This window comes from Capronia coronata (genome assembly GCF_000585585.1).
Source record: "Capronia coronata CBS 617.96 chromosome Unknown acBCG-supercont1.3, whole genome shotgun sequence".
Classification (NCBI taxonomy): domain Eukaryota; kingdom Fungi; phylum Ascomycota; class Eurotiomycetes; order Chaetothyriales; family Herpotrichiellaceae; genus Capronia; species Capronia coronata.
The window spans coordinates 1,213,142-1,239,820 of NW_006912895.1; the positions used below are offsets into that span (position 1 = coordinate 1,213,142).

General features: G+C 52.8%; 9 protein-coding genes across 9 annotated transcripts; 6 read left to right on the forward strand and 3 right to left on the reverse strand.

The window, feature by feature from the left end:
- Positions 1 to 1,008: 1,008 nt before the first annotated feature.
- On the forward strand, positions 1,009 to 1,689 carry A1O1_03743 (uncharacterized protein; the record flags this gene model as incomplete). Its single annotated transcript, XM_007724644.1, has 2 exons — positions 1,009 to 1,480; positions 1,586 to 1,689. The coding sequence occupies 2 exons, from the start codon at positions 1,009 to 1,011 to the stop codon at positions 1,687 to 1,689; spliced, it is 576 nt and encodes a 191-aa protein (XP_007722834.1).
- Positions 1,690 to 2,928: 1,239 nt separating this feature from the next.
- A1O1_03745 (uncharacterized protein) lies at positions 2,929 to 4,704 on the forward strand (the record flags this gene model as incomplete). The annotated part of the gene is made up of 1 exon (XM_007724645.1): positions 2,929 to 4,704. The coding sequence occupies one exon, from the start codon at positions 2,929 to 2,931 to the stop codon at positions 4,702 to 4,704; it is 1,776 nt and encodes a 591-aa protein (XP_007722835.1).
- A 1,032-nt stretch (positions 4,705 to 5,736) lies between these two features.
- Positions 5,737 to 7,770, forward strand: A1O1_03746 (acetyl-CoA hydrolase; the record flags this gene model as incomplete). Its single annotated transcript, XM_007724646.1, has 7 exons — positions 5,737 to 5,879; positions 5,937 to 6,315; positions 6,391 to 6,474; positions 6,574 to 6,837; positions 6,909 to 7,058; positions 7,116 to 7,445; positions 7,543 to 7,770. 7 exons carry the CDS (start codon positions 5,737 to 5,739, stop codon positions 7,768 to 7,770), a joined length of 1,578 nt encoding a protein of 525 aa, XP_007722836.1.
- Positions 7,771 to 8,614: 844 nt separating this feature from the next.
- A1O1_03747 (uncharacterized protein) lies at positions 8,615 to 10,698 on the reverse strand (the record flags this gene model as incomplete). The annotated part of the gene is made up of 7 exons (XM_007724647.1): positions 8,615 to 8,930; positions 8,982 to 9,119; positions 9,224 to 9,510; positions 9,565 to 9,685; positions 9,785 to 10,039; positions 10,090 to 10,378; positions 10,431 to 10,698. 7 exons carry the CDS (start codon positions 10,696 to 10,698, stop codon positions 8,615 to 8,617), a joined length of 1,674 nt encoding a protein of 557 aa, XP_007722837.1.
- A 544-nt stretch (positions 10,699 to 11,242) lies between these two features.
- A1O1_03748 (uncharacterized protein) lies at positions 11,243 to 12,409 on the forward strand (the record flags this gene model as incomplete). The annotated part of the gene is made up of 2 exons (XM_007724648.1): positions 11,243 to 12,227; positions 12,285 to 12,409. 2 exons carry the CDS (start codon positions 11,243 to 11,245, stop codon positions 12,407 to 12,409), a joined length of 1,110 nt encoding a protein of 369 aa, XP_007722838.1.
- Positions 12,410 to 12,555: 146 nt separating this feature from the next.
- A1O1_03749 (uncharacterized protein) lies at positions 12,556 to 14,513 on the reverse strand (the record flags this gene model as incomplete). Its single annotated transcript, XM_007724649.1, has 5 exons — positions 12,556 to 13,076; positions 13,122 to 13,363; positions 13,411 to 13,833; positions 13,882 to 14,271; positions 14,332 to 14,513. 5 exons carry the CDS (start codon positions 14,511 to 14,513, stop codon positions 12,556 to 12,558), a joined length of 1,758 nt encoding a protein of 585 aa, XP_007722839.1.
- Positions 14,514 to 17,852: 3,339 nt separating this feature from the next.
- On the forward strand, positions 17,853 to 20,798 carry A1O1_03750 (uncharacterized protein; the record flags this gene model as incomplete). The annotated part of the gene is made up of 1 exon (XM_007724650.1): positions 17,853 to 20,798. The coding sequence occupies one exon, from the start codon at positions 17,853 to 17,855 to the stop codon at positions 20,796 to 20,798; it is 2,946 nt and encodes a 981-aa protein (XP_007722840.1).
- Positions 20,799 to 21,849: 1,051 nt separating this feature from the next.
- A1O1_03751 (uncharacterized protein) lies at positions 21,850 to 23,848 on the forward strand (the record flags this gene model as incomplete). The annotated part of the gene is made up of 3 exons (XM_007724651.1): positions 21,850 to 22,086; positions 22,175 to 22,744; positions 22,796 to 23,848. The coding sequence occupies 3 exons, from the start codon at positions 21,850 to 21,852 to the stop codon at positions 23,846 to 23,848; spliced, it is 1,860 nt and encodes a 619-aa protein (XP_007722841.1).
- Positions 23,849 to 24,755: 907 nt separating this feature from the next.
- A1O1_03752 (uncharacterized protein) lies at positions 24,756 to 25,860 on the reverse strand (the record flags this gene model as incomplete). The annotated part of the gene is made up of 3 exons (XM_007724652.1): positions 24,756 to 25,087; positions 25,272 to 25,513; positions 25,616 to 25,860. The coding sequence occupies 3 exons, from the start codon at positions 25,858 to 25,860 to the stop codon at positions 24,756 to 24,758; spliced, it is 819 nt and encodes a 272-aa protein (XP_007722842.1).
- Between the last annotated feature and the right edge of the window lie 819 nt (positions 25,861 to 26,679).

A 26,679-nucleotide genomic window follows, 5' to 3' on the forward strand; every position in this document is an offset into this window, starting at 1 on the left:
GAATTATGAGAAATGACGTTTATGAACCTTTCAACATGGTCAATGTCAAGTTTTGGCTACCTACGCATATCTGCCATCAATGATTTTGTCACCTGGTGATATGTTAGACGGGAATGAGAAGACAACCTTCACTCTTCGCTTTCTCAATGCAACAAGTCTACCAAATGATGTTGTTCTCGGTGATTGATGATTGAGCATTCAATGGTTTGAAGGGAGGCTTCGCCAGTCATTCTTGTGCGTGCTTTAACCTGCCCGTTTTCACGGTCACACAGTCATCAGCTATCCTAAACGGCCTCCTGCATTCTCCCTGCTAACCATATAGACATGCTTGGGGGACTTGCTGCAACGAACCCAGTCCTTAGAGAGGCCTCGACCCAGTGGGTTATGGCTGTGCCTTGTTCATTTAGCCGCCGTCAGGGCCCCTTTTCCTCGTCACGTGTTCACCCCTTCCCTGCAGCCTTACTCTACGATGTGGGTTCCAAAGACCTTGCTTACTCGTCTGGCTCTGCGGGCTATGAAAGCATAGACTCGACCGGAGCTATACATATACAATTCGTGGAGGTGAAGCAGATCTATTCTGTCGATCCTGTTATGTGAGGAGCTGAACATGCTTAGGAGCTGAACTTGGTATAACCATGGATATGCTGACCTAGGAAACCGGTCAGAGAAGCGGTGAAACCATGACGGAGACTGCAGAGTCTGGTCAGCAGAGCCGCAGCGTTCAGCTTCTGGGTGTTGCATTCAGCTGGCTTTGGTCTGCTCCAATCTGTGACGACTGCAGGTAACTACATCAAGATGAGGCAAATCAGGAGCAGCAAGAAGAAATTATATATGCGGCTATGATTCCAACAGCATTGCGAGGATCAGGTCGCGTGCTCCTGGCCTTCTCAATTCATCTAGAAGCCATCCAACAGGGTCTACCAGTCAAGGACAGCATTCACACAAGACAACATCCCACCACTTGATCGGAATACGTACTCTCGGTTTGGTTGAAGAAGCCCGGCGAGGATGAAGCTGCAAATTTCCACTCTTCTTCCCTCCTTCACTCTGGCCAGATTAGGCAGTGCTGGAATTGTCATGAATCCCGCATCTTCATCAGTCACGTCGGTAGAACATACCTTCTACGGCTTCCCGGACAACGACCCTCCCGGGGCAGCGACAGCATACAATTGCGGCGGACGCAACTTCATCGCCGGCGGCAAGGGCACCCACGACAGCCCGCTCTCCATGGCCAGCGCGCCGGGCGAGTTCAACCTGTGCGAAGTCATCTACGTGCCTTACCTGAAGAAGTACGTGCGCTTGGAAGACACGTGTGCGCAGTGCATCGACGACTGGAAATCCGGGAAAGGACATATCGACATGTGGACCGGTAGCAGCACGCAGAACGGCGGGCAGCAGCAGATCGAGTGCGAGAATGCATTGACGCCGGACAAGGCGCAGACGATCATCAGGGACCCGGATCCCAATCTTGAAGTCGATGGTGAGTGCTTGAGATGAACCCCCCTTTCTGGAGTTTGCGCTTGCGAGAGATGTTCCTGTACACCGACAAAACAGTCGAGCAATTGAAGTCTGACTCTGCGTATAGCCGCCGCATTGTATGATCCTGGCACGGGTGCTTGTGGGACTAGCCACACTTATGGTGCTCGTGAGTCGTCTCACCGCTTCGAAGTGCAGGGGTTCGAATTGTAGGTTGGCTGGTATGATCGTTGCAGGACAGCTGGCGTTGGCTATCGATCGGCGGGATCGGACAGGTGGTGATGCGGCTGAGCGCAACTTATACTGCGCTCGGTTTGACTGTTCCGTTCAACTGGAAGGAAATGGTGAAGAGTTGAGCAGTCCTCGTTGTTGAGTGGAAGCCTGTGGAACAAGAAGATCGGACACTCTTTGAAGACTGGAAAAAGTCAACTTGAACCTCGTGCTTGAGGTCGCCTTACTGGCCACCGGATTCTCAGCACCGTAGCTAGAACAATTGAACCATGTATCTCATAGTCTGCTGATAGCCCTATGATCAAAGAAATCAATCCATGCAAGTGAGCAGTTGATGGTTTTTAAAGATGATATATTTGTCCCACACAATTCCTTTCGCAATCGACCATAGGATCAAGAAAGCAGCGCTTCCCGTTCGCTCAGCGGTACTTAAGCTTGATACCGGTTAGTTAGTACTAGAGTGGGTGACCATCTGGGAATCCTGACTGTTGATTGTTTTTGCGTTTTTGCATTTTTGCATTTTTGCATCCGAGCTTTACCTGTGTATACAACCGGTTCATATATCAAATTGTCCTTTTGAGGGAATTCACTAGGCTCTGGATCCCTGTCGAGCATGTTCGTTTCATTGGTGTGGCCGATCGTGGCGCTCTGCGACCAGGTGGCCGCCTTTTACCTTTTAAGCGTCTCGGATATTCGCCTCGGGCTTCTCGCGAGATACCTACCTACACAAAGCCGCGGGATGGAGAATATCGGCTCTCGCTGTTGCCAGATAGGCAAGACGTTTGAGCTTGATGTGTCGCTTTGGTCCTGCTCATGTTGAAGGTATAAGGAAGGAAGGTATCGTCCGCTGCCGCTGGTGGCTGTTTATGAGTTCCCAAAGATACAGAAGACAAGTCTGCCCCGCGCCGCTCCCTCAGCTCATCAGCCACGACATCCAGTCATGTCCTTGCTCTTTATCGCAGGGATTCGATACGCCGTTGACGCAGATGCAGACCATCTAGTTTCGCTGAGTCAGTCCACGGCAAGCCCCCTTACCCTTTGCGTCGAGCTCAACGAGGAGAGTGAGATACGAGATGACTTTGTCTTTGGCTGCTGGCCAAAGAGTCTTCATCTTCTTCTCCCATTTTGTACATTTGCTGTCCCTGTTTACAGTGTTTTTACAGTGTTTCGCCGGAGAAGTAATGACCGAAGACCCTAATCGAGGAAAAGACGATTGTCAAGATGCCCATTGTCGCTGAAGATTTCCCCGAGTCCATCACGATACCTTCTGCTACTCTGCGGAAGTTCACGGGCGCACGAGTAGATCCCTACACCCGCTACGTGGCTTATGTTCTGTTTCGCGACCTCAACATTTCAGTCCATGGCCAAAGAAACATCAACAATGCCCTGAGCAACCTACCGGTCTATCAGTCGACCGCACCGGACAACAGATTATCGTTTGGGTGGGGGTTGACGAGTGTCATCCGAGACAAGGCTGTCCACGAAGGGTCGTACGAGCATCTCGCCATGATGATCGCGCTTGGGGAGAGTTTTCGCGAGAGCTATGGAGCAAAGGTTCTGACCGAATTGGCTTCTGCTGCCGCAAGTCCGGAGGATGTCACTCCTCACTTCTCGCAATGGAAGGCCGCGATTCACGCGTGCAATGGAGGGTTTGCTACGACAGACTTTGGGCTGCTAGTAGAAGAGTACCTCCGAATTGATCCCTACCCTATTCGCAACGTGCAGAGCGTGGAGTCCCTGCTGCCGCCAAAACTGGTTGCCGACGCACTCCAGGCTTTGATGCGTGTCACAGCAGGGCACGAAAGGGCCGTCACCTTGACCGGAAGCGCCGTCATCTCCTGGTTTGGGGCAGTGGCAGAATGGCTGTGCGGGCTTCGCATCGCCGTCTACCAAGCTAACGGAGTACAGCTTCACATCACTCACCCTGAACAGGACGCTCAACTGACACTTGTGTACGTCCAAGAGCCAGGAATACAATTTTCCTTTAAGCCCTTTGCGCCGCATGAAGTGACCGTGGCCAAGTTGACCCTGGTTGATCAAACATACTCTTCTGCTGTTCACGCAACACCGTTTGGAGGCCGTGTCGCATGGCAATCGCTCTTACCCCGAGTTTTCGGTAAAAGCTTCCATTACCTAGATCACGAGGAATCCAAGGCCTTCGGGCTCATGATCGGAAGTGCGGCGAGAATGTTTGAGGGCTTGGCTCTTGGTAAGGGCGACGAAGAGCACAACGCCTTGGTTTCCACCCAAAATCGAAGCAATACGGCATCATATGGCGCTGGACTGGTCGAAACAATCACTAACTGGTTGCCAGAGCTGAGGCGCTTCCAAGGGCGAATGGAAAGACCATTGAAGATGTCCTACCAAGATGCTGCAGCCTCGTACGTGGAGCATCTGGGTCAGATCAGAAAGGCATGCCACTGTGGTATCTGTACGTCGCGGGAGGAGCTCGAGAAAGACCAAGAGGGCATCCCGCCGCCTCACGGCTACTGTCTTGCCGTTCTGGTGGAAACCATCATCTCACTGGGGTTGTGCCTCTCGAGAATGACCGTCTCAGCACAGTTATATCCAGCACGATCGGGGATCCTGAGTTTCTATGTGAGCCAAGTGTCGAAGAGGCTAGAAGCCCGGGGCTTGCATTGGAACGAGCACTTCAAGATCGTGTATGGCAACGAGTGGAACGCTCTGGATGCTCGTCGGCTGCTCAATGCTGTGCAAATATTCGCAGGCTCAAGGCCGGACCGAGACGTGCCTGACAACCTGGTCGGTCTTTCCCATGAGGGGACTTGTGCTTACTTCGTGGCGCTGGAAAAGTCGTCCAAGCCAGGCCCAGAGCAGCAGCAGGTCCAGCTGATTCGAGTCGTGAGCGGAGCCATGAACGTCCACGAGAAGGTGTTTGATCGTGCGTGTCTTGGACCTGTGGAGGACGCCGACCCGGATGATCCATGGGAGGAGATTTCATATGAACACTTAGCGACAACATTGTATTGTAAATGATAGGGAAGCTCTCGGGGGGTTCAGGCCGGCCCTCGGCCTTCAAGATTTTAACGAGCTATCCCGGGGAGTCCTATGACATCGGGAGCGCAGCGCGGGAACTGATGGATATCGCGGAAGCTGCCATTGTGGCTCTGGTGTGTTACATCAGGCCACTTGCTTTGACTTGATCCTGAGCACGGTCTCTCCAGACCACAAGTCGGGGTCTCCAGGCAAGGGAACGATCGAGAAAACTCCGATCGTGGAGCTGCGTGTCAAGGGCAGGCTGTGAACCTCTTCTGTACTCTGTAGAGCGTCGAAACCAACGACAGACACCCACACTCCGTAACCTCCGTCAGTGACAATTGGAACAACATACTAGTAGCACATAGCCGGGGGACCCGGAGATGACTCGGGGCTCCAAGGTCAGGAGAGCTGGAGATATAATATACTGGGGGGAACTGGACCTGCGAAGTGCTCACCATTGGCCCCCATAGGGACTTGAAGCCCATCTTATCCACCCCAAAAGCTCACTAAGCGACCATTGAGATGCCACAGTCAGTGGTCCTGGTTATGCTGGTGGGCGTTGATTCGAGCTGGTCAGCTTAGGAGGCCCTAAGGCTTCCTTGCTTCTCCCGACGCGTCCGAGGAGGGTAGAGAGGGGCTCTTTAGGCTCAGGATGCCCCTTGTACAGCCAATTACCTTGTGAATGACAGACAGCAGCCAACGTCTCATCAGCCTAGGCTTTGGGTGGCCGGTCTGAGCTCCCCGGAGGGTGAAGGATGAGCTAGACTCGTTTCTGGTTGTCGTCAATTCCAATCATCCAAGTCTACCAACCCGTTCTGTGGTAGATAAACCAAATCAGGTGGATAGCTTTGCTTTCTCACAGGCAGGTCAAGTCTGAAGTCTGTCTGTTGCGAGACCTTCTGAGCGCTGGCTGCAAGCTGTGATAGTTACCTGGCAGTTAGTTGTCTCTCAGCCGCTGCAGTGTCGCTGTCGCTCGCCTCTCCTGACTTGTTCTTGTTTTCCCGTCGTCCCTTGAACTGAATTGCAACGATGGCTGCGTCCGCGCTGCTCAAGAGCCGGTGCCGGCGACCCAGCTATCTCAACAAGCTCGCCAAGGCCGAGGATCTCATCGATCTGTTCCCTCACGGCTCGTACATTGGCTGGTCGGGCTTTACGGGTGTAGGATATCCAAAGTAACCAAACCACCTTCTATCTTGGACACAGACAACCGATGGCTGATCGGCTGGCAGGAAAGTGCCGACCGCTCTGGCTGACCACGTCGAGAAGAACGGGCTACAGGGGAAGCTCAAGTACAATCTCTTCGTGGGAGCGTCGTCGGGCGCCGAAACCGAGAACCGATGGGCTCGACTGAACATGATCGAGCGCCGGGCGCCTCACCAGGTCGGCAAGGAGATCGCAAAGGGCATCAACAATGGCAACATCAAGTTCTTCGACAAGCATCTCAGCATGTTCCCCGTCGACCTGATGTACGGCTTCTACACCATGCACAAGGCCAACAACCGGCTGGACGTGGCCATCGTCGAGGCCTCCGCCATTACTGAAGACGGAGGCATCATCCCCGGTGCCAGTGTGGGAGCCTCGCCGGAAATCATCCAGATGGCCGACAAGGTGTGCTTGACAGACCCCACAGACTCTTTTCTTCTTCTACAAAGCTGCCTGGACCGATCTGACCGCCTTCCCTAGATCATCATCGAGGTGAACACTGCCGCCCCGAGCTTCGAGGGTCTGCACGATATCACCATGACAGAACTACCCCCACGAAGAAAGGTGAGTGTTTGATTTCCCTGTGGTCCGCTCCGGTGTCGAGATATCCTCTTCTTGACACACTCTTGACTCTTTCTGCTTGACTGACTCTTTCTGTCCAAGCCATACCTGATCATGGCGCCCGAGGACCGTATCGGTACACCACACATCCCCGTCGACCCAGAACGGGTGGTGGCGATTGTCGAGTCCGACTATCCCGACCAGACGACCGAGAACGCGCCCGAAGATGAGAAGTCGCAAGCGATCGCCAGCAACCTGATCGAGTTCTTGCAGCACGAAGTCAAGCACGACCGCCTGCCTAAGAACCTGCTACCGATCCAGTCGGGGATTGGAAACATTGCCAACGCCGTCATCGGCGGTCTAGCTGTAAGCATCTGAGAGACCCCTTTACTTTGGGTTGTCCCGGATCGGTCTAACCAACCTGTGGCACACATCAGAAAGGCGGCGCCGACTTCAAGAACCTGAAAGTCTGGACTGAAGTGTTACAAGACTCGTTCCTCGACCTGTTCGACAGCGGCAACCTGGACTTCGCGACCGCCACGTCCATCAGATTCTCGCCCGGCGGGTTCCAGCGTTTCTACGACGGGGTAAGTCTGGCCACTCGTTTCAAAATGGCCTCCCAACTGATCCATCTCTGTGTCTAGTGGGAGAACTACCACTCCAAGCTGCTACTGCGGTCGCAACAAGTCTCCAACTCGCCCGAGATCATCCGCCGGCTGGGCGTGATTGGCATGAACACGCCCGTCGAAGTCGACATCTACGCCCACGCCAACAGCACCTGTGTCATGGGCTCGCGCATGCTCAACGGTCTCGGCGGCTCGGCCGACTTCCTCCGTAATGCCAAGTACTCGATCATGCATACCCCCAGCACGCGACCGTCCAAGACCGACCCTACGGGCGTGAGCTGCATCGTGCCCATGTGCACGCACGTCGACCAGACCGAACATGATTTGGATGTTGTGGTGACTGAGATTGTATGTGGCTTTCTTTTTCTTGTCGTTTCTTTTCTCCCCTTTGGCCTTCAAATTCCGCGAAATATGTCTGTCTCAAAACAAAAACTGACAAGAACAGGGTCTTGCTGATGTTCGTGGAATGTGTCCGCGCGAACGGGCGCGCGAGATCATCAAGAAATGCGCCCACCCAGACTACAGACCCATTCTGCAGGAATACTTCGACAAGGCCGAGTATGAGTGTCTGAAGAAGGGTATGGGCCATGAGCCGCATTTGCTGTTCCAGGCCTTCGACATGCACAGGAACCTGGCTGAGAACGGAACGATGAAGATCAAGGGCTGGAAATAGATCCTTACGCCCGTAGATTGTATCTTATCCTTTGAAAATATATCATGTCGATTGCTATATTGAAGCTCCAGAGGTACGCTGCGATCGAAAGGCCTCAGTCACCTTGGGAAGAGACCAGACTGCTGCCACGACGTCCGTCCGTCTGCTCGAGTCGACAGGCAAGGCTGTATCAACATCGTCTGTCACCCTCCGCTTCAAGTTCTCGAATACGGAGCATCCCTTGTTCTCTCGATTCTCGATATGCGTGACGAAGAGTCTCTCTTCGGGCAGACGTCCAAGTTAGATAAGGTACTTTACTTACCATAAGAGCCTTTTTGTATCCCCTTTCCCTCAATCTCCATCTCCTCTCTTCTCCGCCTCCACGTCCCACAATGTTGGAGTATCAAAGACTAAAGTCTCCATCAACGAAATTGATCCTGTCGACGATTGGGCCCGAAGATCTTCAAGGTCCTCCTGACGACTTCCCATTCCACAGAAAGATTTCTGACCCTGCCTTACATGCTGTCTCCCGCCTTGCAAACCCATGTCACGCAATATCAACGGTATCTACACACCAGGGTAGGGGTGCTCACGCCTAGTTGTGCTTTCCAAGAAAGGAAACAATAATATGCGGGCATCTACTAACAATACCACGTCTCCACCGAGTAGGGTGTCTTTGGGAAGATCCTAGTCGGCCAAACCCTTCTCAATCAGATGGGAGAGCCGTCTCCTGAAGATCGAGAAACTATGATCTCGGTTTATAATCTAGCATCCTTTCTCCATTTGCTGTATGATGTATCTAGAGTGACGAGTGCACTGTGCTGCCATCTCGAGGGTTTCCTGGTTCTCAGGATTCTCCTACTGTCTACACCAACGAGGCATCCTTCTCACTCGACTCCATCATCCCCTTGTCCGCACGCAGATTGATATCAATGACTTCCGGCTCCGATCCAATGATTGTGCTATCCGCCTCCGCCTGGACCTCGTGAAAGTGCTCTCCCATTTTCGAGCAGACGGGCGGATGGAGCTTGTTCAGCGCCCAGTACGTGCCAAAACTCAATGCCAGACCCATCGGGTAGGCAAAGTAGTACATCCTTGTGGCGGGTAGAGTGATGGAAACTCCAAAGACACCCAGGAAACCGTAGAAGTTGGGCGCAATGCCGACCACGTAAGCAATATAGCTGCGAAAGATCAGAAAAGATCAGAAAAACGAGAAAGGAGAGAAGACATACGCTCGATAGTTCCAGCCACGACTGTAGTAGTATAGACTGTCGTGGCTGGGGATGAACAGATCCGAGACCTTGAAATACCCACGGGACACGACAAAGTAGTGGCACAGCATGACACCGGTGATCGAGGACAGAAATATCCTAGTAGTAGAAGGCGTGTTAGTGACTAGCCCCAACTCCCAAGTTCAAGTTGAAGCGCGAACCCAGGGGAAACTGAGCAGAGGGGAAAGAGGGCTCGTGCGTACTGATATGAGGACAGCCAAGAAACAAAGCTCGACGCAGACCCTAGAATATACCAGGGGCACATTGCATAGGAGATCAATGAGGCAATGTAGAAGCCCCGTCGGACGGTGATGAACCTAGGCCACAGCGCGGCAAGGTCATTGCCGGCAGGAATGAAGTTTTCGAATATAGACGAGATGACGGAGGCGTAGAGGAAGCCGAGAGAGAGGAAGAAAATGCCGGCCCGGGTGGCCGAGTTGTAGTGCCTTTGTAGTAGTGCGTCCATGAAATTAATGGGATTCCAGATCAACTAATTGACAAGGGCGTTAGAATAGTAGTTAATGTATGAGCATTTGATGCTCACCTCTCCGAAAGTAATGGTAGAGCTCGAAACGATCAGGTTCCCGATGATGCCCACCACGAAGGTCGAAAGGGGATAGCCTATCAGTTGTGGCCAGAACGCGTCCTTGGGCTTCTTTGCATATCTGGCAAGTTGTGTCAGCAAGTTGGAATAAGAAATAGGGAACACGGTGTTTGAATATGAACAGCCACCGGACTCTCCCTGAAGATTACTCGTCACTTACCTCAGAAAGTCGGCGGCATTGGTTGCGTATGTCGCTCCGTTGGCACAGTAGATGAAGACATATCTAGCGACTGTCCAAGATTTGGTCGAACCATGGATTGTCGAGCCTTGTCGGGCCACGGGTCCAATTCCTCCAGCCTCGGCAAGAGCCCAGCCGAGTAGACATATCGAGCAGATGAAGAAAATGATCAGCTTCGTGTACATATAGGGCCTCAGGCTGGGGATTTTGATATGTAGAAGACTCGTGGTCAAAACCCTGCATCAGGTCAGTCAGTGCGGTCTACATCAGATGGAATCCCTACTCACCAGAAAACGAAGAAGCCAATCATACCACCTGAGTTCAAGGCCGACGCGCCCGATGGGAAGACGTCCGGAATCCTAGCAATCGAAGGGAAGATGGAGTGTAGTAACACATAGGCGCATTCACCTCCTTGGACTGCATTCACGCCCGTCCAAACCAGCGTCATGACCACCCGGTTGACAATAGGCCAGTAGGAGCCCCAAATGCCGAATGAGGCTCGCACAATGGTCGGATATGGGATATGGTATACCGCGCCAGCTCTTCCGTTGAAGACAAACACCACTGCAATCATGACTGCGAATATTGATCAGGGCAGTGATACATCACAAATGGACATGAGACTCACTTTGCCCGCCTAGCTGACAGGCAAGCGCTTCCCAGACGCTCAATCCTGCCGTGAGGGCGGCCGAGACACCGTAGAATGATGCTGGCGTTGCATTGGCGGACAACCAGAACCAGAAGTACGATTTCCAACCAAACGTACGGTCTGCGTAAGGGACTGGTCGCAAGTCATTGTTGTCAAGCCACTGGTGACGCTCCTCCGATCCTGCAGTGCGATACTCCTTGGTCTCGATGCGTTTTACGAGCCGATGGAGGAGTGATGTCGAGCCCATGCTGGGAGTGTGGTTTCGAAAGCAGGCCGACCTGTGTACTTCCCGGTTCTGAAGAGCATCATGAGATGCAGGTGGCAACCGACCCCCTTATACAACGGTATACCATGCCTCTCGTTCGAGGTGTTTCTGAGGGAGAAGAAACTTCGACCGGTCGAGCCATGCCTTATCTTGATGGTGGAGTCCTACCTCAATCGGCTGTCCGGCGGTTTTCCGGACGGTTCAGCCGACCACAAGGCTGTGAGTGGATACATTTTTGTGATACCGTATCTCAAAATCATCGTCGACATGATAACAGCAAGCACGGTGTTGAGCAGCAGCAGGGTGGGACGGATTTCCGACGGTCTCTAGATGGATATCTCCTTTCTGAGCGATCTGGAACCCCTGCCCGGCGAGGCCCGCCTCGTTCGCTCACTTTTTTGCCTTTCTTGATATATGCTCGGCTTGCCAGTTTGAATGGGAGCGTTAGGCCAGGAACTTATATCTCTCTTGCCGACTCTTACTCGACCGTGTCTCGCCAAAAGCAACAGCTGCCCATATTTCAGCCATGTCCTCTACTACACTGCAGGAGATTTCACCGGCCGAACCCGAAGGCTGGACGACCCTCCAGCTCACGAGTGCCCATGGCCCGGTATTCCGTCCGGTCAAGACCGCGCCTCCTCGCGATGCAACTCGAGAAGAGATTCCTGTCATCGACGTTGGCGGAATCTTCAGCGACAAGCTTGAGGACCGAAAAGCTGTTGCGGCTCAGATTCGCGAGGCCGCCACCACCATTGGGTTTTTCTACATGAAGAACCATGGCATCCCCGAAGACACGATCGCTTCGGCACTGAAGTCTTCGAAACGCTTTTTCCATCAGCCACAGCAGGTCAAGGAACGGGTCAGCGTCTCGGGGTCCAAGTGGCACAATGGATGGAACGGTCCCAAGTCACACCGTGCCAACCATGTCGAAAGCATCGATTACCGGGAGAGTTTCGGTATGCGATACGATCCCCAGTACGATCCATCCGTCGAAGATGTCGAAGCAATTCCTCAAAATATCAAGGATGGCTTCCGCGCAGAAGAGTACTGCTGGGCTGAGACCACCAACGTGCCCGGTTTCAAGGATGACGTGCTCCGATACTGGCGTGCATGCCTTGCCACAGCCCGAAAGCTTGTGAGAGCTTTTGCCCTTGCCCTTGACTTGCCCGAGGACCACTTTGACAACATGACCTCACACCCAGATGCTGCGGTCGCACTCAACTATTACCCTCCAATCCCAGCGACGGCCTTGAAGGAGAAGGAAGAGGCAGTGAGCATTGGATCGCATACCGATCTTCAGTTCTTCACCATGCTCTGGCAGGACCAGAATGGTGGACTCCAGGTCCTCAACCGCGATGGTCAATGGCTCAACGCGACTCCCATCGAGGGCACGTTCGTGGTTAACATCGGTGACTATCTGATGCGCATTACCAACGACCGTTTTGTATCAACTGTCCATCGTGCAAAGAACTTCAACACCAATGAGCGCTTTTCGATGCCATTCTTCTTCGGTAAGCACCTAAAGAACACTTTTTTCCCGCAGCCCGGGCACTAATGTGTTGTGATAGGCTTCAATTTCAACGAAACCTGTGGAGTACTTCCAAGTTGCATCGATGAAGATCATCCTGCAAAGTATGAGCCGGTCTCGTGTCAGGAATGGGTTCACTTGCGGTTTAAGGCAACCAATATATAATAGTCTCAGACGGCCATTATGCATTAAAAGCTGTTTGTCATGTTGTCCCGGGTCCGTATAGCAATAATCCTAGATTCGGAAACTTCAAAAGTAGGGAGAGCTAGGGAATCGTACTCCGGGTGTCTCATGAAGTCGTGCGTCAATGTTCAAGGACCATCCATAGGGAAATTCATGTCTTCCAGATGAGTGAGATCAAGGTTTGTCCAATCCACCGTTGTCAACATCTGCCAGGTTAACCCGTCTTCGGTGGCAGGGAGCTGTGCTGCCATGAATGCTTGCTCGTTTTCGGCACTGTTCGACAGCGACACGCCTGCTTTGGCCGCTGCCCGCCGGAGCTCACCAATAATGGCACCAAACCGGTGAGCAATATGTTCGTCATTGGGAGCAAGCTCTGTGAGATATTCTTGTGTGGAAGCAATCAGATGATGGCCGACTGCAAATTTGCACAAGTTGAGAGTGGCATATATCACGATGAAGAAGAAAAAGTCGGGCATTTCCAACGCGGTTGAAAAATCCACAACGAGAAATCGTTTCAGGATTTCACTAGCCGTCCGGGTAATGGCTGATTCAACAGCAGCGGCGTCAGACTGAGCTTTTAACGCCGTCCGATATAGAAGGAGGTAGCAGAAGTCGTAACTAAAATCTAGCGTCGAGTTCCGCGATGAGGCTGTCATGGTCAGCCAAGTTTCTCAAGCCCAAAAGAATCACATACAAGTCCCGAGAACGTGATTCCAGGATGCGTGCCAATCTTCAAGCTCTCTGTATACGGGAATGCCGTCCTTCTGACTCGGGATCGGAGAATCATTGAGCATTTTCTCCGTCTCGCTATACAGTAACACCCCTGCGAATAAAGCTGCGTCGTCCATGGTGGATGACTGGAAGTCCAATATGCCGGCGCAATAGTCCACAAATCGCTGAGAGATCACGCTTGGTCGAGCATTCCCCACAGAAAATCTACATATGTCAACATACAGCTCGCACAATCATGTGAGGAGGCTTACTGGATGTGTGTCAAACACAAGACATTCCAGATGCGAAGTTGTCGAAGTCGCGTGTCTTCATCCTCTTCCTCTGGAGTCGGATTTGCCAAGTTGAACGATAGTACGGCATGGTTAACACTTGTTCCGCTCAACATCCAGCTATCCATGGGCATGGCGGTTTGAATTGTCGGGCTGAACATGCTGAGCAGCAGGAGAGCTTGGATAGACTCATGGCTCAAACTAGGAGTCTTGAGAACAGTACTTGCAGTCAGGCGCCGGACCAGAACATCCACTTGCTGTATAGTGTCCTTGCTCACGTTAGGGACGTGTGGCGATGCGAGAAGACAGGCGGTACTGAACAGCAAGGGATGGTTTTGCTCAAGGTCATCTGGTAGGTCGGCTTCCGAGTAGACGGCGATCCATTTTCCCAGTCGTTGAACGAATCTGGAAAGCTCAGCTTTCTCCTCCCAGGCCTTGTTCGCATACACTTACACCTTTGTGAGATAGTTGGCCAGAGACGCCCCTATAATACCCGCCGAGACCACGTTCCCTATTGCCAGGACTTCATCCCCAAACTCGCGCTTGGGTCCGAAGAGTTGTAATTGTAGATTTTTGAGCAACGGTACAGGCCTTGTAACCCCATTGTGATATGATGATGTAGGCCGTAAAGGCTGCAATGTCGGGTTGGTGTCAGGTATACTCGAAAACCCCGACCTGCGCCGGCTGTCATCATACTTGGCCGATGAAGTTAGGGTCCTTAGAAGTGTCGAAATCCCTTGGATGCTATCTTCGATACGCTCCAAACGAGCCCCGATACTCAGGGACGAAGAGGAGTCCGAGAGTAGAGCATCCTGTTCCAGTGTCGGCAGGTCGCATCTAAGCCTATCTCGTCATTTAATATAAATCGTTGCACAACAAATGCCAGTGGGTTGGATCACATACCGCAAGGCTGCACACCGTCTGCAGCTATCTCGAGAAGCGATCTCACATTTCGTTTTCAGCCTTCGACACGTGGTACAAGCAGTAAACGGCCGGTTCAATCGCTTTCTTTTGGGTTGCCTCTGCTCAACCTCCCCATCATAAGGCGTGTCGGCCTCCAGAGAAGCCTCTCGACTCGAGTCCATGAGTAGCTTCAGGGCAGAGCCTCGACTTTGAAGATTGCTAGGGCCAGGCCATGAGAAATCAAAACCGTAAACTTCACCGACGTAAGAAGTATACCTGGCGTAACAACGGCGGCTACCTTATCACCCACCTAATTATAATCTAGGGTTCGCCGGCCTCCGACGGACCACCGGTGCAATTAAGCTCACAGACATATTTGCCCGTTTTCCCTGTTTGATAGTGTCCCACCTTTTCTTTCCTTGGAGTATCGCTATGTCTTCATGAACGATTACAGCGTTAGCATTCTGTATTGCATTTATTGGAAAGTAGAGCTAGACATAACTGCACCAATTGTCTTTCGCCAAGTCTCTTTTGTAAGGTAGCTCTACCAAGGACGGGCGTTGAGTTCACTTGATACTCAGCTATATGGGTTTGTCTTGCAACTCTACGACTCCGTCCTAAACATGCTTCCTTTGTTCCTCACTCAGCCAATCAAACCCTTCGCCTGGTGGTCGGATCCACTGAATGGTGGGATTGACTGTAGTCAACAACTCTTAAAAGTTCTGCAGACATGTTCAAGTCCCATTGCAACGCGCCCACGGTTAAGCTGGCAAATTGCGCAGACTCAAAAGTGATGGTCTAGGATCTTCGGGGGAAATGCATTCATTATTCAGCCATCTGCCAATACTGGGGGATCCAAGGCGACCATCCCGTGCGGAAGGAACCAGGGTATATTCCTTCGCTCCAACGCCGTTCTTTTCGAGACCACGTATATATCCCATTGTCACATAAGGTCTCACTGGCCCGGGCGGAAGGCAGCACTCGAAAGTGCGAACATTTCGTGTACCAGCCCAAAACATGGATCCCGACATTCATAACTGCAAGCGCGGTTAGGACCAACATTGTCAGATGGGGTCAACGCAATCATCCCACATCTTGCTTGGACAGCACGAGGAAAGCCGGGGTGAACGGGCTCTTGCACTGAGTCCAACCGGCCGTTGCCAATTTCGACGCTTGGCGTGCATCACTGGAATATACATATGCACATCTCTTACCATGAGGTCTCCATTTCTGGCCAAAGCGCCGGTCGACATCTTGTGATCCGTAGCATCATTTTCAACAGTTTTGTGTTCTGCATCAAGAGGATTGGGTCTAACATTCCGCTCCTAGAAGGGCCAGTCCAACAACAATGCGAGGGAGTTCACGACCGAGAACACTAGTGCGCTCAACGCATTCCGGTCTGCCTCTACGCACTGCAGTATCGGAATGACAACAGTATCTGAAGGAAAGGTACAGGTTCAACTAGAGCATCGAGGCTGGACGTTATGGAGAGGAAGGAGGCTCAACGCGAGGGATAAGACCGTCGAAGGGATGGTTCGGAGGCAGCGGGATTGCTCGATAGTTGAGTGAAAGAACTGGAAATGGTCAGCATCAGAGGCAGCGAAAGGGATGACACCCTGGGCAGTCCTCCCAGTTTCAACTGTAAGGCATGGATTGCTGGCACTGGTTTGGGAGTAATAGGACCAAGTGAACATAGGAAGTGGGAAGATTGAGTCAGGACTAGCGGCGTAGAATCCACGTAGGAGGCCTACGTAGGCCTTCTTCGTATATCGTATCGTATCGAATTAAGATCAAAGACAGACGAGAGGAAGTTGAAGTGAAGGCGATGAAGAGCCTGCATGCCAAACCGAAGAGTGAATTGTTGAGGTTCTTGCATGTCTCAACCCCGCTCGGTGCGACAGCTCTCTAATCTCATCCCGTTCACACGAGATCCAGGCAGCCGCCGCCGGTGCCTGCGGGTGGGCATCGGATCCCATCTTCAAGAACCCACCGGTTCGAGGCGACCTTCATGTTCGAGAGACTGTCGTATGATTGACCACCATAAAAGACGAAAGTACATCAGCATGATGAGAAGGAGAGAAGGTTTGTTTGTACGAGCAAGAGAGAAAGGAATGCGGAAGAAGACGATGGGCGTGGCCTGTGCGCAGGCAACAGCGGCGAGGGAAATGATGATGGATTTGTGGCGGGCTTGATTAGACTTGGGGGGAGAGCAATAAACCACCAGTAGTAGCACGCTATATGACAGAGTACAGGCATACCCAGGATCGAAGTTTAGGGCCCACGGCTATGCTGGTATGAGGCACCTCAGAAGGCTAGGGAGGTATATCAGTCTCTACACTGCAGAGGACTAGGTAACGCACTCACTGGCAAAGCCTGCGAACGGGCATCCTGGCGCTCGGGGCTGGTAGTGGCACTTTTGATGGAGGAACAATGGCCCCTTACTGGCTGTTCAAGGACTCGAGTGGCCTTAGGCTCCTACTAGTGACAGAAACCTTTCTCTTCCCAGCCTAGCGACCCGGATTGCCCATTTCCCTCTCAGCAGCAGTCGATGTCAAAATGCTCTTTTTCCGGCCTGTTCACTAGTACGCAGCTAAAACCTCGCTCTTTTGCCCCCCAGCCTGTTGCTTATTCGTCCTTTGTCCGTGCTCTGTTCACCCCTTCTGCCAGGCCGCCCACTGGCCAGCAGCCGCCATTCTGCGGTTGGCTGCCAGTGCTGCAGTCCCCGTTCACCTGTTCACAGAGCCAGTCCCTGTCCTGTCCTGTCCAGTCCTGCGCTGTTGTTGCGTCTTTGCTGCTTGGGTGCGTTCTGTCTTTCGGGGGCTTAGGGTGGCAGCAACTGCCACTGCACCGCTTGGGTGCTCGAAATCTGTCGATTCCTCTTGTCCATCCATCGTCTGCGTCCCTCCATCTTTGTGTCTCTTTCTTGCCATTGTCATTCGCATCCGTTTTGCTCTTCAACGATTACATCTCTTGCCGTTCCGGCTTCGAACTCCTACACCTGCGCCTGGCGGTTACTTTCTGTTACTCGTTATCTCCCGTGATCCATTTCGCGCCGCCTGTCCTCGATCCTCCATCGAAAACTTTCGCCGGCGCCTCCTTCTACATATCCAGACAACGAATCTCGAGATCGAAAAACCTCCTTTGAATCCCCTCAAGAAGGCTGTAATTGGTCTCAAAAGGCGCGTGGCATTTTCTACAGACCTCCGAGGGTGTTGCTGTCTCTTTGCGACACCTCTTTGGCCTTGACGCTCGAAGGGCCGTCTTATCGACCTTCCACGTCACCTCCTTAACCCGACCCTTTACGTGCTGGGAAGAATCCTTGATACGCCTTCGAAGAGTCGTCGAGACCATACATCTCATTCCTAGTCTCACGCGATCCTAGTGGACGTGCTTGGAACGTTCTCACCGCCACTGCAGACTTCTCTGCTCCAGCGATGCGCGACATGCGACCGACACTTCAATGAGCTTACTGGACACAATATCCCTCTAACTCGGTCGATGAGGAGGTACTCTGTCAGATTATGACAGAGTCCTCCCTCTTAACCACGTATCCCTTACCGAACCACTATCCGGTTACCGCGGCTCCCTCTTTGGCCTCTCCCCTACCGAACGGTTCGCTTTCAGATACAAATCTTCAAGAAGAGGAGGAATACACCATCAAATGCATATGCATCTACACAGACGATGATGGCAACACCGTGTACTGTCCAAAGTGTGATACTTGGCAGCACATTGAATGCTACTATCATGGGAAAAAAGTGCCCGAGGAGCATTTCTGTGCAGATTGTTTCCCCCGAGATCTTGATGCGAAGAAAGCGACTGATCGGCAGAGGAGGCATCGAGAGGCTCTCGATGGCGGTGACCGGAAGGTCAAGAGACCAAGTTCGAAGAGTCAGAAGAAGAAGCACAAAGAGAATGGCGCAACCGTCGACCAGGTCAACGGCTGGCATCCATTTGATCGTCCCGAGTCTGTGGCCAGCGCAAGAGATGGACCTCCTGCAAAGAAACCCAAAACCAATCATCGCGCGTCTGGGTCTATCGTGTCGATGAATGGGGACTCGAGGAAACGGGCACCTTCTACCGCTCAGTCCTACCCTAGCCCTTCCAAATCACCTCAAGACCTTTTCCGTTTCCCGGCCATTCCTACCTACACCCCCGAATTCCTCGAGCTGTACGATCGCGATCAAGGCAACACGAATGCCAAGGACAACGAACAAACGATTCAAGCTGCCAATGCGTTGTCTGCCTGGAGAACCGATCCGACTTTGGTCGTTGCTGGCTCTGGGCAACAACCCACAGCCAAATCGCCCTTTGTGCACTCTGATCAGCCGCTTGACCCGAATACCTGGCCGGATGTCTCGATTGAGACTCTGACCAAGACAGACATCGAATATGACGGGAAATTCCCTACCTGGCGCTTCCTGCGACTACAGTCTCCTGTCAAGAAGGACGAGATCGTGGGCGAAGTTCGAGGCCAGGTAGGCATGCTGGAGGAATACTGTCAGCAAAAATCTTCCTCAAACAGGTGGCAAGAGCTTAGGCATCCGGACCCTTTCGTGTTCTTTCACCCACACATGGACATCTACATTGACAGCAGAAAATCTGGCACACGGTTTCGTTACCTGCGAAGGTCATGCCGACCCAACGTGACCCTCAAGACTTTTGTTTCGGACGACGACGAAACTCACCACTGCTTTGTTGCCAGCAAAGACATCCCAGCCGGATCTGAACTCACGACCACATGGTTTCTGGATTCAGGAATGTTTTCCGTGGACGCTGTGCGGGATGATTCCGAACAAGCCCAGAATCGACGCCTGGACTGGGTCAGTCGAGTTCTCGCCAATTTTGGAGATTGTGCCTGCGATGCTGGGTCGGCTTGTCTGCTTGCTGGGTTTGATCGAAGATTTTCGCCCAGATCTGTGGAGGCACTACAAAAGGAGAAAGCAGTGAAAAAGAAGAAAAGTAAGAACAAACCTGCCATCTCGCCCCTGAGCACAGGACACGCCACCAACAGTCGAGCAGGAAGCGAACCGAAGTTGCTTGAAGACGACGATCACTTCGACCGACGATCCACTTCTGGGTCCTCTCGCAGCGGTGGACAGAGCCGAGACATCACTCCAGTCAATGTGGCGGCTCTAGACGCTGATCCAGTACTGGGTGCTGGCCTTACCGCCCGCGAATTGCGCAAAATACAGATGGCTGAGAGGGCTTTTGCGCAGCGAGAACAAGAAAAGAAAGATCACAAGGACCCAGGCCCTCCAAGGAAGAAGAAACGCACAAGCGGCGGGTCGGCATTGAACACTCCGAGCGCGAGTGCATCGAAGCAATTGGGCCACCCAGTCCCTTCACAGCCGACCACACCGAGTGCGAGGCAGACCAAGTCGGCTGATCCGTCCTTGGAGTCTCCTCCACCTCCGCCGAGAGGATCCTTGAGTCGAGCCAAGTCTACAGACGCGCCGAACCAGTCTGATGCTCGAAGTAGACGGCCTGTCTATGTCAGCGTCGCGGTTCAGACGGAGCCAGAAGAGTCCGAGTTGCCTATGCCACCAGTCAAGAGGAGGAAGTTCTGTACACCAACCCAGAGATTGCTCAGAAGGCTGTTGGAAGATAGGGCAAGACATGAACAAGAGCGCCAAAACCAGTCGTCTGCGCAGGATCATGCGGGAGATGTGACAGGCTCAGCCGCGGCCGTTGATGATGTTAAGATGAAAGATGTGGACTCGGAGACATCCGAGCGACAGCCTCTGGGTTCATCCACAGGGGCTGTTGCAACTGGCAGCAGTCCACTCAATGTCGGCTCAACGACCTATCCTTTGCCTTCGCAAGCAGCCCATACACTGCCATCCTTTACGCCGCCGGCTGCACCTCGTCTGCAATTGTCGACCTTGCCGCCCGTACCTGCATTCCCTGGGTCATCGTCGGCCGGCGCTGTGACAACTCCCGGTCCAGCCGCTTCGACTACCACACACTCGCCTGTGCCGACCAGTGCAGCGTCCAGCTCCTTCCCGCTACCTACGCCTTCCGTAGTGACGCCAAGTCCAGCGAGAAAGAAACTCAGCTTGGGCGACTATATGAGTCGACGTGCCGCGTCCACACCTTCAATCGAGAAGACTCAAACGCAACTTGGGATGGACAGCGGAGACTCAGATCGGGCGAAAGACTCAGAAGAGGGCCAATCTTCGCCTATTGTACCTCTCGAAGCTCCTGTCCAGGACGTGCGACATGAAGATGTGGACCGGCAGGCATCGAGTCCAGGAGAACCCACCGGTGCCGCAGTTGAGGACCCTGCCGCTCAGGATGCAGAACCCGAGTACCAGCCCCCTCCTGCAATATCAAATGATGGGCAAGCCGATCCGCCGCCTGTCTCATCAAGCGAGAACGTTGCATCATCAACAGATGGGGCATCCAGCGTACCCTCTGCAGTGTCCAATGTTCTTGCGCAGCTTGCGCAATTACAAGGCAAATGAAAGCAGCATCTAATAGACGAGCCAATTCGAAACTGGACGTGCATGATGATCGAATCGACGGAGCTGTTGCGGCTTTGCTTTTCTCACAACAATAGAGGACTGTTTTGGACCTTTCGCGGGTCTTGGACATGCAGTGATGACGAGGCTTCTCTCGATGGGCGGAATCACGATGGGACAAAATCTGGGAGGGAAAAGGGCGGCGCGGCGTTACAGGATGGACTTGTGAGGTATTGCAGCCTGGCGAACAGGTTTTACGGGACAGGTTTTCTATGTGTAAATATTAGCTTTGAGCCGCAATGGCTATCTCACCGCCCCCAGATGGCATTATGCTATGCTGACGAAGAGTGGTGTGGAGGGAGGAGTGGGTTGATCGCGGATATGGCTATGCTGAGGATATCAAGCCGGTCCTGAGTCACCGTTCGGCAACTACGCCAGGGTTGAAGCAGCAGTCGTACTGTCGACGACGACGACGACGACGATTAGTGAGCTGAACAAAGACTGCACTTCAACAATATTCACTTGCACCCATTGGCATGGTCGTAATAGGTGGCCACGTGACGATCAGAGCTGCCCGCGTAGCCTGTAGAATGTGTGAGATTTGCCCTTTGCCCTTTGCCCCTCCAACTTCGCCCTCACACAGTCCAACTGCGCCTTTTCCCCCACCACCGCATGCTGTTCGCCGGGCAGCGAATTTGCAGTGGCTCTATGGTTTCTTCTCCCACCGCAGTTCCCATATTTCCATCCACCCAGATGTTCCATACATCCAATAAAGGGACAACTTCAACACCAAAGTTCAACATCCATTACTGTTGCTCCACGTCGATCTACAAGTCTCAGATGACATAGCCGTGTAGCTCGACTTTCTTCCGCCGTGTCCCTGCGCCGGAGACGTGACGGTATTCTCCTTTCTCATCACTTGTCGTCCGTCGCATGGAGGTGATCTCTCAGTCTTTCCCAACCTCTATCTACCCTTCTCTTTATTAGTCTGACTTCTGAACTCGGGCGTGGCTTTGACCTGGTGCATCCGTATAATCTCTCGTTCCCTATCACAATGGCTTCCATGCCCTTTCGACCCGGTCCTGCCAGCGGCGTGCGCAGCGGCGTGCGCACGCCTGTCCGCCAGAACTCGGTGGACTCCCGAAATGAAGTCCACGTAATGATGGACCACTACATTGGAATTGATGTAGGCACCGGTAGTGCACGAGCATGTATCATTAACCAGGCTGGTGACATTGTTGGCCTGGCCTCGGAAAACATTGGTCTGTGGCAGCCTCAGACAGGATACTATGTATGTTGAACATGCCGTCTATTCCTGCGAGACCAGACATCCGCGGCGGTTGAACTCTTCACTAACGACTTCGCCTCGTTTGCGCCAGGAACAATCTACAACCGACATCTGGCGGTGCATCTGTATATCCGTCCAGCGCGCCATTACCCAGAACAATATAGATCCTCATTCGATCCGCGGCATTGGCTTTGATGCTACCTGTTCTCTGGCAGTCTTCACCCATGATACCGACGAACCAGTGTCTGTGACAGGCCCAAGTTTCGATGGATCCGGGAACGATCACAACGTCGTTCTGTGGCTGGACCATCGGCCCGTGGAGGAGACGAAGAAGGTCAATGACACAAAACACAATCTGCTCCGCTATGTCGGCGGTACGATGAGCATTGAAATGGAAATCCCAAAGGTGCTATGGCTCAAGAACAACATGCCGAAGGAGCTCTTTGATCGCTGCAAATTTTATGATCTAACGGATGCCCTTGAACACTTGGCCACGGGCAATGAAAAGAGGAGTTTCTGCTCGGTCGTCTGCAAGCAGGGCTACGTCCCCGTGGGTGTGGATGGCAGCGTCAAAGGCTGGCAGGAGGACTTTCTCGCCGAGATTGGACTCGAAGACCTCGCCGAGGACAATTTCAAGCGCATGGGCGGCGTCAACGGGGTGGTGAGCCTGATTCCCTGCCTAGGTTGACAGTGACTGACCTTCCCCTTACAGAATGGCGAGTACCTGTCCGCCGGTGAATTGGCAGGCTACCTCTGCGAGCGAGCGGCGGCGGAGCTCGGCCTGCCGCCTGGCATTGCTGTGGGCAGTGGTGTGATTGATGCATATGCCGGTTGGATTGGCACAGTAGGAGCCAAAGTGAATCTGTCGGCGGACGAGCTTGACTCGTCCATGGCCGCCAATGACCAGTCTCAGGCTTTCACCCGTTTGGCCGCCGTGGCAGGTACATCAACATGTCATCTGGTCATGTCCAAGGACCCGGTCTTCGTCCCCGGAGTTTGGGGCCCTTACCGGGATAGCATTATCCCTGGTTATTGGATGACTGAGGGAGGCCAGTCCGCGACCGGCGAGCTTTTGAAACACGTACTCGAAACTCACCCTGCGTACAACCAAGCCTTGTCCATGTCACAGTCGAGTTCGAGCAACATCTACGACTTTCTGAATCAGCATTTGGAGGATATGAAGTACAAGGCCAATGCGCCCAGCATCAGCCATCTGGCGCGCCACTTCTTCTTCTATGGCGACCTGTTCGGTAACCGTTCGCCGATTGCCGACCCGACCATGTCTGGCTCAGTCGTGGGGCTGTCGTCCGACAAGTCGCTTGATGGCATGGCGATCTACTACTACGGCACCATGGAGTTCATTGCATTGCAAACGCACCAGATCATCACGACGATGAACAACGCCGGACACAAGATCTCATCCATCTTCATGTCCGGCTCGCAGTGCCAGAATGAGATTTTGATGTCCCTGATTGCCACTGCGTGCGACATGCCGGTCCTGATCCCGCGGTACGTTCACGCTGCCGTCTGTCATGGCGCCGCCATGTTGGGCGCCAAAGCCGCCAGCGCCGATCCATCCGGCAAGACCGAGGATCTGTGGAGCATCATGGACCGCATGAGCAAGCCGGGCAAGCTCGTCCGGCCGACAAAGAACAAAGCTGTCAAGGCACTTTTGGATGTGAAGTACAAAGTCTTCCTCGAGCAGTGTGAACGGCAAAGGGTGTTTAGAAGGATGGTCGACGAGGTCGTTGATGCCTCCTCGTGAGGTCTATCCTTTTGGAACAGCAGTCGCCTGGCTACGTACTAGTAGGAGTTTGACAGGCCCAAAAGTTCATTGCACACAGCCTTGTTTACACCGCTGAGGGAATCACAAACAATGGAGTTCGGACCACGAGCGTCCCTTGGAACCGATTTATGTGACGTTAGCCTCGTGCAGCTGTGGCCCGGTGGAGGTACAGACTAGGCACACCAGGAAAAGAGACTGATCGCTCGACAGTGGTCAATCAATCTGGTAAGCTGGTATATTTCCAACTCTGAAAAGGTAGTGGAACCTTGCACTGGAGTCATGTCTACCTCTGAGGCACTAGTGATAGACTTGATAGTAGGAACCCTCTTAGTTTGGGTACCAAGTCCATATAATGGAAGAATGGAAGAATTCGAAAATTCGAAAATTGTCGTCGGGCAGGCTTATCAACTCTGTCGAACGGTCTCCATGCCTGACGTTGCCATATGCCGGAGCTCCTCTGGGCATTGCACCGATCGGCCATTTCGAACGGGTATGAGAGCATGATATCTGCAGTCTAGTGTGGAGGAATCGAGGTCCATCCAGGCAAGATCAAGCTCAAGCTCAAGCTCAAGCTCAAGTTCCAGCGCAGGCTCAAGCGGAAGTTCGTCCTCGAGCATGAACTCGCGGGCGAGACGATACCAATGGGGGTTGGGATCAATTGTAGTCTCTGCGCGGTGCGTGCCTGTTCGCCAGGCTAGGGTCCATGCATGTGATATCGAGAGCCATGCCCCTTTTCTCTGTGCACTGCACAGGCGGATGATAATATCCTCGGGCGTGTGAGTCTTTCGTATGCAAAACGGGTGATTCTTCAACCTTGGCCGCAAATCGCGCCAAGTGTAGTACCTGGTACCCTGAGGCTCAATTCAATGATTAAAATGCCCATAAATCACCCGTTTCTTGGAGGTTCGTCACTAGCATCATGGGAACTGACAGGCTGGAGGGCAGGTTGTGGCGTGGCTTCGTCGGGGCCGGCCGTACTGACAGATCCTTGCACTAGTATAGTTCTCTGGCCTTGTTCTGGTTCAGATCCCTGTTCCAGCTCGGCAGCCTCGCCCCGTTCCAGATCAGCATCCTGAACCTTCACCGGGTTCTTCTTCAAGCCCAATATGTCGAATTTGCAGAGCGGACAGTCGTGATGGCCTCTCTCGACCCACAAGTTTAAACAATTGGTGTGGTAGACGTGGCCGCACTGTAATTCGCGGACCAGGTCTTTCTCTTCTATCAAGTCGAGACAAATAGCAGTGCTGTGGATGTTAGTTTGGGTTCTTTTTTTCTTTTTTCTTTTTCTCTTTTTCTCTTTTTATGGGGGTGGGTTCAGTCGTCGTGTCGGGGGGTTGATCGAAAAAATCAATGGAAGGGTTGGGCTGGGTTGGGCTGGGTTGGACTTATCAAATCAGTTTACTCGACACGCTGGCAAACGTCTGTACATGCATGGTGGTCTTCTCGGAGCGCCAGTCGTGCAGTGACTTGGAGGGGGCGACGTGGTCGAGTTTCCTCAGTCGCTTGCGGTGTCGTTTGGCCACGTCCTCGCCGGTCACAAAATCGGTCCCGTCGACGTGCCATGCCGACGGTGCTGAAGCGGATGATATGGACGATGTTTCGGACTGGTCGACTCTGCCAATGCATCTTTTGTATAGTGAAAAACTTTTTGGCCTCGTCAGTATTGGACGTGGTTGACGACGTGGTTCTTCATGTATTGCATTCGGGCAGGCCCTGGGTTAATTAGGGTACTTGGTGCATGCTTACCCGAAAATCAAAACGAAAAGGCACAGACACGTCACAGTCACGGAGATGAATGTTGTCGACGCAATCACCGGGCCTGAATCGTGGGTGGTGACAGTTTCATTTGTGGGCACCGCTGCACGGCTGAAATGGCGATACAGTGCTGACGCCGCGATGCCTGGGAAGCTGTCAGCCGGAGGAGGAGGAAGAGGAGACGACCTCGCCGGCGAAGGCGTCTGTAAGGATATTTGTTCTTTTGGGATGTACATGGTGCCGATGGGAAGAATGATGGATGACAAGGTCAAGGTGTATAGATAGATGTGTATCAATGTGAATGAGAGGCAGTAACATCCCCCTGCTAGAACATGGAGATCATTTTTGGATGTTTGGAGTTGGAGAGAGAGGGAGAAGTCTGCACTTGGTCTGATTTGGACGTTCAATGCTGGAGAGAGCCTCCACATCCACAACTGGAACTTCCACGATAGGAGACATGGATGTATATTTCATTGCCTTGACCAGGCCGGCGGTGCATCTTTCTTGGTCACAAGCATAGTGTACTGTGCATTTCGGTACACTACAGAGACCATGTCTTCCAAGAGGTGGTCTAGAAAAAGGGCCGTGGTACCAGGTCTTGGAAGACACCGGATCACCAGCAATTGACATGATATTTCGGTTCGGATCACGAAATGGGATACGAGGCGTGCCATGTGATAGACGGGGCACCCCGGCACGGATGGGCATGGAACGAGCAAGGAGAAAGAGCAAACAGGATGACCTACAGAGGAGAGGGTATGATGACCGCAGACGTCTAAGTCTAACGGGTGGACTGCATGCCTAGTCGCCTAGACTCTCATCGAGAAGAGGAGTGAGTGGTTGAGTGGTTCAGTGGTGTGAGGCGTGCAGGAAGAAGAGTGAGAGAGAGAGAGAACAAGAACAGGGAAGAAGTCATACAGAGTACTGATTAGGTAGTTACGTAGGACCAATCATGATGGACGTCTCCGGAATTTACCGGCACCGAGTTTCTGACGGTCGGCAGGAAGAATGTTTCGCCGGTTCCGAAACACTTTCTTCCAACTACGTATGTACGT